Here is a 13,187-nt window from a genome sequence, read left to right as displayed (position 1 = left end):
GGACTTTTTTTAACCTATGAACTTTAAACAAGAATAATTGCAAAGTATTTGCTATCAATCTGTGCTCATAAATAGTAGGTAGAACTCTAAAAGGGGTAAAATCAAAACAAGAAGCATAAGAGCCAAACACTAGAAATAATCAAGTAATCAATTTTGTAACTCAAATTAGAACCAAAACAAAAATAAATACAAAAAACTTCTAATACAAAACAGACCCAGCATTTTAACTCTCTAGAAAAATTAACTTAGGTACTACTTAGCATGAAGCAGTTTGAACTAATCTGAATCAAGAAGATTTTGGAAGCCATAACTATAACCACAATAACCTCACATAAATTTGAGTTAGATCATCCTACTCAGTATTTAAGATAACATAAACCAAAGATTTTCTTTTCAAAGAAGAAACAAACTAACAATAATTCTTGCTTAGATAAAAATGGTGAGTAATTGTTCTTTTAAAATAAATTAACCTATTGTTAATGTACCGTGGCATGAGTGCATATGATTTTTCTTTTACATGCATGATTCATAAACATTGCAAGTGTTTCTCCATATCACTAATTGACATCTTCATGTAAAGTACATCAGTGCATGGTATATTCAAAATCATTGTCCCGTTGGGGAGTTAGTTGACAACCATCAGTATGAGGTCCAGGAGTGTCTTCTTTAGGATTGCCAGCATTTTCATCAGTTTGTTTGTTCTTTCGATTAGCTCCTACCTTGGTCTTTGAAGCACCTTGTTTAGAGGTTGGTTGAGCTCCCGATTTCGAAAAGATTCGAGTCTTTTGGCCGATGTCAGAATTTTCATCCTCGATTTGGTCCTCAGGTTGGTTTTATGTATCTTAAGGAAAGGAAAAAAGGTAATTAGTTGTGAGAATTTCGAAACCAGGGGATAAAGGAAATAAAAAATTGTAAATGCGTATTTGTACTTGTTCAGTTTTTAAGACTTTCTTCTTCTTGGGTTTTATGGAAGCAGCAGGAGAATCTTGACCCCTCATTTGACTTTGGAGGAAAATCAGATTTAAGGCTGTGTTGAATTTAATAAGAGGAAAACTAAATGTACAGGTAAAAACTTAGTTTTTTGGGTTTTTTTTCTTGGCCGTCAGTGGCAATAGTCGCACCTTTAATTTTCTCTTCTTGAGCTTTGGTTGCGAGAAAGTAAATAAGAGAGTTTAGATACACAGTCGAGATAAATTAGTACATATATATACCTACTTTGGCTGGAAAGGATTCTTGCAAGGTCGAAATGGCACTTGTCAACCATTGAAGGAAGACTGGTTCGGAAAAGTGCCTTGGAGATACTTTGACCACCAATCCTCATGTTCTTTTGTTGAGTAAAAAGGTTGATGGAATTTAAATGTTGGCAACTCAAGGAATTGATTACGTTGAAACTTCAAGCAGTCTCGATATTGTTGTGGAGTGATTTTACGCTTTGCCCATCAAATATCGTCTACTCATGTGTAGAGAGACGTTGGTACTGTAACACTCTTCTAAATCCCGCGGCAATTTAAATAAATATATTAGAGTAAAAACATAAACACAAGGGTGGCACAATTATTTAAAATAAATAAATCAATCATGGTCAAGTCATGCTTCATTAGGAAACGATTCACCAAAATATAATCATGTTTATCACAGCGGAATGAGAAACATCATCAAATACAACCAAATGGAAATATAATCCAACACCGAATAAAGTAGAGTAATCTCATAAAACTCTAAAACTATCATTCCACAGTGTTACAAGACTAGAGCATGACCGACACGACCCAACATAAACGGATAAACTCTACGAGTCATCCTCACCAAGCACTAATGCCACTACTCCTCAATCTGTATATGACAAGATGTAAGGGTGAGTCTCATTCGCAGTTAGTAAATATTATGCAATTCATAAGCAACAAGCATCATAATATACCGTTCACCCAATTGTACATATTCAGATTCACATCTATTATTCATCAATTCACACAATAATAGACTACAACACATAACACAGAAATCCATACAATCATGTTATGACAAAATGCATATGACACAACTGACACTATGAATGTGGTACCAATAAACTGTGGAATCAATCCACCTTACCGATCTACGCCTCATCGAGATACGGTCCACCGACACAATTTCCGCACAATGGGAAATATGTCCACCATCAATCCAAAGATCACCGGGATCCATCATCAAATGCATATGAATGAATGAAACACACATAACATACTTAAAAACATCACTGAATCACGATGAACAACTCATCTCAACACCACATCACCGAATAAGTATGTACATGTTTTCAACATCATTCAAATAGTCATGCATTCATCACAATCATAATAGTAATCACAACCAATTCATCATCACATCGAATACATTGTCACACCTATCTCATATGCACACAATGTTCAATTCTCATCAAGTAATTAAATCAAGTTTTAAAGAAATAAAGTCGAACACTTCCCATATTCATCATTCATCATTTAAAACATTTAATTACTTGCACAACGCCCAAAACGGCACTAAGAAAGGATTCACGGATCAAAAGATACGCCATTTTAAAGTTTTAGAAAAATTTCCGAACAGCAAGGTTCGTTTAGAGACACAAGGCAGGAGCGAATTCCTTCAGACCTCCGCTCAGCGGACCTCTAGCAACGTTAGACAGAAACTAACCAGGTCGGGTCCTCCGCTCAGCGGATCTGTGATTTTACCAATTCTCAGGTCTGCGACAGACCTGCGATTTCACACCCTTTTCACCCAAAAACGATTCCAAACATCATATGCAGGCATACAAACATCATACATTCAATCATACACCACAAAACTTCATTTAAACTCATTATTAACCAAATAGTTCACACAATTTTCATCAAATCAATCCAAAATATAACACCCTAACCTAAAAAGCCCAATATCTAATTGAATCAAACCATACATCAATCTACCTATTACCTAAGACCACATAAGAGATACTAAAAGGAAGAGTCCCCCCTTACCTCGATGAATTTCTTAAATGCTCTTCTTCCGGTTTCAGGTTTTTGCCTCTTTCTCTTCTCTTGCTCTTTTCACGTGTTCTTCTTCTTTCTCCCCAAATGGCTCTTTTCTTATTTTATGAAAAATAAAATAAAAATTAATACAACTTAGCAAAAGGCCTAACCAATAGCACCCCTCTTTTACTAACATCACACCATAAGCCCAATAGCTCTTATTCCATCATTTTTCAGCTAAATCCAATTTAAAATACTAAAATTCCAACTATTTAATTTAAATCCAAATTAAATTAATAAACGGAAAATATGGGATGTTACAGGTACCATTTGGATGAAACCAAATTGTCTTGCTACTAGATTTGGCTGATAGCTGGTGAAACCTAAATCGAGTTTTTCTGGTTTGATTCTCGTGGATAGGAGTGTTGGAGTAAAAAAGATAACCCAAATAGAAGTCAATGTAGCAGCAGCGGCAAATCGCATTTCTGCTCGCCCAACAGATAGTTTCGGGCAGCCTCCCAGAATTCTTAAGCTTACTCTTGAATTCTGGCAGTCACGTATTTTGGGCCTCTATCCACGATCCAGTCAAAAATACCGACCAATAGCCATGCGCTGGGAGTATAATATAAACTCTCTCCCTTGAGAGAGTCAGGTAACACATTTCACATAAATCTAAACAGTCACTCGTATCTGTGCCCGTACTGACTTGATCGTCGGAGTACCTTGCAGGTACACCCCCCTCTTCTCCATCATCAACAATGTGCAAGACTTTCGTGGCCCTCTCTCGTTCTGGTCCTCCCGACCATAACAAAAGTAATGATCTACACTCTTTTATCATTCTATACAAAATCATTTTTTAAAAAAATGTCAAATATTTTCTATATTTTTTTAAAAAATCGTTTTTAAAAGTCTTCCCCCTCCACTCCAAACTCCCAAACATAACTTAAGGGTTTAATTAAATAATACATAGATGAGAAACTTAATTGAATCCTCACCCTACAAGCCAAAAAAAAAAAACTATGAACATAATTTTATCACCTTTTTCATAATAACTTAAAAAATTAATTATATCTTAAAAATATATATTAAAAGATCAAATCTAAAGAAATTATCATAAAAACTACTCCCTCCGTCCCACAATGAGTGACACAGCCCATCATTTTACACAAATTTAAAAAGTGGTTAAAAGTAAGAGAGACAATAATATTTTTAATGTTGTACCCTTATTATGTATTGAGAATGATGAAAGTTTTATTAATTAGGGGGTAGAATTGGAAAAGTGTATTAAAAATTGAATGAGTCATTCATTCTAAATAGATAACTCATTATAGCACAGAGGGAATATATATTTAATTTTACCACAAATTAATTTAACATTGGTAATGATTGGATTTGGATCCTTTTCCGAAAATAAAATGCAATGAACAAGTTAGGAATCTATTGCGTGGAAAGTAAGCAAGTCTTATACGTTGCTTGCTTTAATCAAAAGATTATACTTTATGTCTCATGCAATTAATAATTTCTATTACATTTCTTTGAGCTTTCAATTTTAAACTAAAGAATAAATAACAAACAGAAGCTACCTCCTCCTCCGTTCATATCTCCGATTACTGTTACGATCTTCATCACATTACCTCCGCCGTCCTCCTCTTCTCTTGCAGGGAGAAGGCGTTTCCGATCATCTCAACCTCCAATTTAGCATCTGTATGTTTGTAAATTCTATCATTACGTTATTTTGTACTATTTATTTTTTTGTTGTCTATAATTTTCTGAAATTTACTCTCACAGGTTCTTTTTCATTGGAAGATTCTAATCTCAGCTTGTTTATTCACAACACACTTACTGGTAAAATATTTCTCTCTTTGTAAATATATTTCTTTTTTACTTATTTAGATCTACAATCAAATCTGAATATAAATTAATTGATTTTTATTGCTTTATTTTTGGTTTCTTCAGACACGTTTTGTACTATTTTTAATTTCAAAAGTCTTACTCAAATTTTCACATTCACTCTTAACTTATCTTTTATTGAGAATATCAGTTTGTTTATTCTCACACACTTGACAGAGAAATTAATGAGATGAAGGTTTTTTAATTTATATTTTTATATATAAAATTCACAATAAATTTTAATAAATTTCACAAATAACTTATAAACATTTTTAAATTTAAGGATCAAAACTGTTTTATTTAAAACAGAAGATCAATTTCTTAAATTATATATAATAGGAGGATTAAAATTGTAATTTAACTTTATATTATTGTGCATATATCTCTAAACCAGAAGAGATCTAGCGGGAAGGATACTAGAATTTCAAGGAAAGATTTTCCAAAAGATACAGGGCTTAGGTTTGTCTAAAAGCTTATAGAGCTGCTTCATAGTGAGAAACCCATTATAAGTAGTAATCCAAATCTTCTCATCCTCCTTGTCCATAATAGGAACATTGAAACACCGAAGAAGAGCTTGAAGAGAAGGGAATAGAGCTTTGATATTATTCGGAGTATTATACTGTTGTTTGTAATTTTGTCACCGAATAAATTATCAGATCGAGTCGCAGACTAGGTCGCTCTCTTTAAGACGTTTTGTGACACTGTCCATGATTATATATTGTACGCAAGGTTATAAAAGTGACGAAGGAAAAGCTCAAGACAAACTTTTTAGTGTTTTTTAGAATGAAACAATTGATTTCCATATATAATAAAGTAAAGTAGTCAAAATTTTAAATTTAAGCAATGTGAGACTTATGAGTTTTTTCAACTAAGACACAATATGAAATATGAATTGTACCCAAACCAAATCATAATATCATATAAAAAAGATAAAACTTTCACTTTTTTTCTTAATTTTTTAGGATAACAAATTCTATCGGTTATTTAAGAAACTAAATTCTATCGGTTTTTTTCTTAGTTTCTATTGGTTTTATCTATAAACTTTTATAAAATGTTCATATATGAAGAATTACCATATTTCACAAATAATACGATTTTTAAAAAAATATAAACATCATTAATTTTTAGTGCAAAAATATATTATAAAAAATACCAAAATTGTTTATATTTGAAGAGGATTAATGTTGTAAATTGGCTAAAATAGGGAATCAAAATGTAATTAATCCAATTAAAAAAGACCACTAAAGAATAAAAATCAAATATTTATTTAGGTTTTTATATTTTGTTTAATAATTATCATATTTTAGATAATTTCATTTTTTTTATAAATGTTTGAAATTTAAATTCAAATTAGTAGAATAATTATTAAATATTTTTTATTTAAATTTATTAATGTGTTTCCTTTTCAACTATATACTCAAATGCAATTTTAGATGCTCTAATTTTTAAAATTATTAAATATAAAATTTTCCTGATTATTTATTAAGCTTTTTACTAGTTTTTTAACAAAACATTTTACTTATTTTATAACAACATCAATATATTTTAATTATTCGTTAAATAATTATCATTTCATACAACAATATGTTACTATCTTACATCTTGCACGACCTCCAAAGTCAAGGTGTCTGACCTTTTTTTTAATTATTTCTTTTGACCTTTCACATTTTAAGAGAAAATTAAGTTTTAAAATCTTGTAGATTTTTTTAAGGATTTGATGAAAATACACCGACAGTACTGTAAAGCAGTTTTACATTGTGTAAAATTTAAATTGTTAAATTTTATAAAAATTTGACATTTTCTTTAAATTAAATATAAAATATTTATTTTTAAGGATTGTGATGCACCGACCATATAAAATATTTTACATTGTCAGTGCACTACCATTAAACTTTTATTTTAAATATAATTTAAATTTGGATTCTGGTTCGTCTTTAACTAATTTAAGTTTCTTTAGGCTATGTATGGGAGTTTGGGGGGGGGGGGGGGGGGGGGGGGGGGGGAAGGGAAGGCTTCCAAAAATGAAATTTTAAAAAAATATTGGAAAATATTTGACATTTGATAAAAAAAGTCATCATCATTACTAAATTTTTAATTTTCAAAATACTATAACAACCTAGAAGATATTTGGAAATTTTATGTAAGCCCTTCAACACCCTCCAAAACCCTACTTCAATACAATTTTTTAGTTCCTCCATTTTATGGGGTTTTTGGTGTTATGAATAAACTCAAACCCTTCAAAACCCTCCTACCCAAAATCTTTTTATCCTTTTCACCCAATTCTTCCTATTTTTCAAAGCCCTCCCCTCCCTTTCCCTCCAAACTCCCAAACATAGCCTTAGTGTATATTTGAGATACAATGAAACAAAAGTACATATCACATTAGCAAAAATCTTAGATGTAATAAATTGTCATGATTAAATAATTTTAATATTGTACTTTTTTATTTAAAAAAAAAATATTGATTTTTAAAAATAGAATAACGATGAAGAAATATAAAAGTCACAAATGACTTTGTTGTTTGCAATGAAGATAGTCTTCATATATACTCCCTTCGTTCCTTTTTAAGTGTCGTTTTAGAAGAATTTTTTTGTTCCTATTTAAGTGTCGTTTTATAATTTAATGCTATAATTTGTCATTACCCTTATTTTCTCGATAACTCCACCTCAAATTTTTCAATTAGTTTTTGGAAAAAGAGAGTATATGATTGAATTTAGTTGGAAAGAGAAAAATAAATAAGGGTATAATAGAAAAAGCAACTCTAATAATCCACTATCTTGGTTGAAGAGCTTTTTGCTAAAATGACACTTAAAAAGGAACGGAGGGAGTAGTTCTTATCATAGCAGCATAATCTGCCATTAATGAAACAATTCATCATTTTTAATATATGTTTAGAACTTTACACTTTATGTAATATGTATGTTTTAAGTGTTTGACATTGATATTCAACAGTGTGTATAAGCTAACATATTACCAACTTACAGGTAGTCATGGCAGGATTGATGGTTGCTGGAGCATTTCTTACACCTGTCATTCAAGTTATTGTTGAAAGTGTTGCCTCAGGAGATTACAAAGACCTCTTCATTAAACGGTTGGTGAATAAACTTAAAATTAAATTGAATTCAATCCAGAAAGTGTTGGATGATGCAGAGACAAAGCAGTACCATGACGAAAGGGTGAGGTTTTGGCTTGATAATCTAAAGCATGTGGTATATGAAGTAGAACAACTGTTGGACGAGATTGCTACAAGTGTACAACGGAAGTCAAAGGTTCATCGCTTTCGTTTAGTTGGCCATTTTAAATCTAAGATCAAGGTTTATTTCTTTCTTTTAGCTGGTCGATTTAAATCTAGGATCAATGATTTGCTAGATAAGCTAAACGTTCTTTTAGACGAAAAAGATTTTCTGGATTTGAAAGTAGGAATAATTGCTCATAATGAACTTTCAGAAAGAGTGCCAACCACGTCTTTGGTGGATGAATCTAGCAAATATGGTAGACAGGGTGAAAAAGAGGAAATTATCAGTTTCTTACTTTTAGAAAATGGTAGTAGTAGCAGCAACCAAGCATCAATAATCAGCATAGTTGGTCTTGGTGGGATGGGTAAGACCACCCTTGCTCAGCTTGTCTACAAAGACACCAGGGTGCAAAAGAACTTTGATCTTAAAGCTTGGGTCTATGTTTCAGAATCATTTGATGTTATTAGACTCACTAAAGCAATTCTCGAGTCATTTGGTTCTTCACCAAACACTGAAAATCTAAATTCACTCCAATGCCAATTGCAGCAGAAGATAACAGGAAAGAAGTGTTTGCTAGTTCTAGATGATATATGGAAAGTATATTGGGAAAGTTGTGAGAAGTTACTAAGTTTCTTTAATGAAGGATCTTCTGGAAGTAAGATTATTGTGACAACACGAAATAAGGAGAATGCATTCGCCATGGAATCTAAGTTATTTGAATTAGATAAATTGAAGGAGGGTGATTCTTGGAGTTTATTTGAACGACATGCTTTTCCTAACAAAAAAGCGAGTGAGTATCCAGAATTTGAACCAATTGGAAAGAGGATTGTTGGCAAGTGTGGAGGGTTGCCATTAGCCGTGATAACTATGGGGAAACTCTTGAGAGCAAAATTCTCTCAAAGTAAATGGATCGAAATATCGGAGAATGATATGTGGGGTTTATCAGAGAAAGACACTAGCATAAATCCAGTATTGAGACTGGGTTACCATAATCTTCCTTCCAATTTGAAGCCATGTTTTGCTTACTGTTCCATATTTCCTAAGGGTTATTATTTTGACAAGAATAAGTTAATCAAAATGTGGATGGCAAATGGTTTCCTGAATTCCTACAAAAGTGACAAAAGTAAAGAAGAGTTGGGTAGTGAATTATTCAATGATCTTGAGTCAGTTTCATTTTTTCAAAGATCACTAGATTTTGATGATTATTTTATCATGCATGATCTTGTAAATGACTTGGCAAAATCAGTGTCTCATAAGTTTTGCTTACAAGTGGAGGATGATAAGTTGCAGGATATAATTGAAACAACACGCCACATTGGGTGCTTTCTTGAGCTGGAAGATTTTGATGAAATTTTAAAGCATATTTATAGAGCTAAGGGAGTACACAGCTTGTTTGCAGAACGACCACCAGGAAGTGGCAAATGCTTCAGGATAAGCAACAGTATGCAATGTGATTTATTTTCAAAGCTAAAATATTTGCGGATGTTGTCATTTCGTGGGTATAGTGATCCACACAGTGAGTTAGAACTAGCAAATGAGATTGGCAATCTAAAGCTTTTGCGTTATCTAGACTTGTCTTGGACAACAATTAAAAGGTTGCCCAATTCTATCAGTAAGCTTTACAATTTAGAGACACTGATATTGGAATGTTGTTATTGTTTGACTGAATTTCCTTTAGATCTTTCCAAACTTGACCGTTTACGCCATCTTAATCTGAATGGAACTGCAATAAAAAAGATGCCAAAGAACATAAGTAAACTAAACCATTTACAAACTTTGGCTTACTTTGTTGTGGGAGAGCCGAGTGGTTCTGATATTGAGGAGTTAGAAAGTCTCAATCTTCTTCAAGGAGAACTTTGTCTTTCAGGATTGAACAATGTCACTGATCCAACACATGCCGTAAAGACCCGTTTGCAAGATAAAAAGTTTTTAGAAGAAATACATATGATATTTGATGGTTCAGTAGTGGAAAGCAATGTGTCTGTCTTGGATGCCCTTAAACCAAATAAAAATCTGAAGAGGCTCACCATTAACAACTACAATGGCAATATGTTTCCAATTTGGCTAAGGGGTTGTGATTTACCCAACTTAATATCTCTTAAACTTAAGTATTGTCATGGAATAAAGATTTTTGGAAATAACTCAACAAATGTTCCGTTCAAGTTCCTTGAAGTTTTGGAATTTGACTGGATGTCGGAATGGGAGGAATGGTTATGTATTGAAGGGTTTCCCCGGCTTAAAGAGCTTTATATAGAAAATTGTCCCAAATTGAAAAGGGCATCACTGCCTCAACAACTTCCTTCATTACAGAAGTTGGTGATCAGATGGTGTGAAATGTTGGACGTATCAATTCCCAATTGTGATAATATCAAAGAGTTAGAACAATAATAACACTAAGTATGTATTTGATGTTGATCAGTGGCAAGTCCATATGATCCGATCCCTTTGTAGTATGGGAAGTGCCCCTCAAAGATCTTGCAGACCAAGACATACCATTGCCATCAAAATGAAGCACATCCACTTTCCTAATCATTTCATCAATTCAAAAGTATGAGTAATTAAATCAAACAATGGATTTCAATTATTTTCTATTATTGTGTGTTCATAAGAGTCTGTATTTATTCTAAAAAAATAAGACTTTGTATTCCTATTGTTAATTGTCCAGTTTCCTTTTTCTGTAGTGTGTCTTGTGTCTGTCTACATAACATTAAGACTTGAGAAAATAAATGTGAATGGCTACATTGATTTTCTTATTATTCTACTGATGATCATCACAAATTGTTTGTCTACCATGAATTAATCAAATTCTTTCTCTCTCTATTCACATAGCCTCAAACAGAAATAGTGTCTTCCTGAAAGCTATATATCATCATCATCATCATCATCATAAGTTTGGAATTAACACAAATGATTCAAAACCATTTCATGGCATTCTTCATTTTCAATTTAAATGATTCTATATATTTACATAAAAAGGTTTTAAATTGTTGAGATCCTTTACAATAAATTTGATGGCTCATACTTGTCATTGACTCATTTTTCCTTGCTACATTTGAATCCAATGCTAGTAGAAATGTTTTACCGCACCCGTCTGATAGAGGGTCAAGTCTTTTCAGATGTAGTAGTAGTATTTTCTGAGTTTTTATGAGCTGACTACTGATATAACGGCTGTTTTTAGGTCTCACTTTACACGGTATCGATAGTTTTGTAAAAGCTATTTTCATTTGTTAGCATTTTGGTAAATTGACACAACTTCAAATAGGACTGTGGCTACAATAATTTTCTCATTTTGCTATATGCTTTATTCGTGTCATATACTAAATAATTATGATCATCACAAGTTTCATCGGCATAAATTGTGCAAATCCTATTTATGTTTACAGGAATACGTTATGTTTAGTGAGTTTAAACTATTACAACATTCTACTACACCTGATATGTGTTTAAATAGAAAAAGATCTTGACAGCATGTGCTATAACCACATTTTCACAAGGTACATTCTCTATTTAGGGAGTTTAGATTGAAATGTTCTAAGCATGATTTTAAATTGCGGTTGCGGCTGCGGATGCGGTTGCTGTTGTGGATGTTGTGATTGCGGTCATTGCGCTTGTTGCGATGCGCATTGCGGTCGTTACGGCGTGAATTTTTTAAAGCAAGTGTTTGAAATATTATATTGAAAAACACTTAATGTTATGTTTTTTCATTATATAAAAAGTAAATTGAGTTTTAGAAATCTAATATATTGAATTTTGATGAAAATACTTAAAAAAAGCATGATGAAAATTCTCCGATGGGGTTCCGAATACATCCCGAGGTGAGATTTTAAAATCACACCGCAATTGCGGTCTGATGCGGTTGCGGAGGCAACCGTATCCGCAATATTGTGTGTGCAATTGCGGTTGCGGACCGCATTTTAAAATCATGGTTCTAAGATCCTTTCAGTATTTATCACTACATACATTTTAAAGGAAACCAAAAAGATATGTTGTTTCCTTTGAAGGAAACCTTAGTCCTAATTGAGGCAAGGTTAACTACGAAAGCATATTAAGCAGGATTTTGTTATACTGACTCCTATGTTTGTTAAAACCATTTCTAATCACTACGTTTCTTCAAACATTCGTTTCTAATCATTCACTCCTAATTCATGACAGACTTCGATTTCAAAACTTGCATTCGCATTACATTAGAATTACTTTTCAAAGGGTACAATGCCATCTACGAATATACACTTAGCATCGAGGAGATCTTGAAATTGGTTAAATCAAAGATGACCATTTCTAATAAAGACTCTTGCATGGGGGAACCATATCTAGAGGGTTTTCCTAAACAAGGGCAAAACTTCAATGATTATAGGGGCATACAATCAAGGATCCTATTTACTAGGGGCATTCACCCTAAGGTTCAATCGACATGGGTCACATCTCGAAGCAATCTCAATCAGGGGCATGTCAAGCATGGGATAAATTCAAAATGGATAGAAAACCATGGATAACCCTCCATATCTAGCAAGTCAGGGGCACACCCTTCAATCTAAACATCGAAGCATATGACAAGGCTATTTCCTGGGGCACTTCCCTCATAAGCATCTTTTTTCACGAAAATACTGGGGCAATGGATATCAAATCCGTAAGACGTACAACAAAAATGCGTCTTCATAATTTGCAACCTCGAATCAATCTCTCTCCTAACTACGATCTTCAAAGAAAAAAAACAGGTATTGGAAAATCGTGCTAGCATCCAACAACCTTACAACATTAGCAAACTATATCCGCTTGGTTATCAACAACCTATCATTGGGGCATCATGCAAATACATAAATCATGCATTACATACATTGGTCGACACATTACACCACACCTTTTCAAGTAGTCTTCTGTAAGACATTTTCATTCTAAATAGTCTTTTCTAAGACATTTATTAGTCTTTCCAACAACCTTTTAGGTAATCTTTTAAGGATATTATTTTTAGCCTTTCCAGGTAGTTTTCTTCAAGACATTCTTTCTCTAAGCACCTTTTCAGGTAGTCTTCTTCAAGACATTCCTTTTCTAAGTACCTTTTGAGGTAGTCTTCTTCGAG

The 13,187-nt window shown here is 32.8% G+C and overlaps 1 protein-coding gene across 1 annotated transcript; it reads left to right on the top strand.

Annotated features, from left to right (window-relative positions):
* The first annotated feature begins 4,420 nt into the window (after positions 1 to 4,420).
* On the top strand, positions 4,421 to 10,868 carry LOC131593170 (putative disease resistance RPP13-like protein 1). Its single transcript, XM_058865440.1, has 3 exons — positions 4,421 to 4,688; positions 4,773 to 4,829; positions 7,859 to 10,868. The coding sequence occupies exon 3, from the start codon at positions 7,865 to 7,867 to the stop codon at positions 10,496 to 10,498; it is 2,634 nt and encodes an 877-aa protein (XP_058721423.1). The 5' UTR covers positions 4,421 to 4,688; positions 4,773 to 4,829; positions 7,859 to 7,864; the 3' UTR covers positions 10,499 to 10,868.
* Positions 10,869 to 13,187: the final 2,319 nt, after the last annotated feature.

Source organism: Vicia villosa, linkage group LG3 (assembly GCF_029867415.1).
Source record: "Vicia villosa cultivar HV-30 ecotype Madison, WI linkage group LG3, Vvil1.0, whole genome shotgun sequence".
NCBI lineage: Eukaryota > Viridiplantae > Streptophyta > Magnoliopsida > Fabales > Fabaceae > Vicia > Vicia villosa.
Note: the sequence above shows the minus strand (reverse complement) of the source record. Positions and strands in the feature narration are given on the sequence as shown.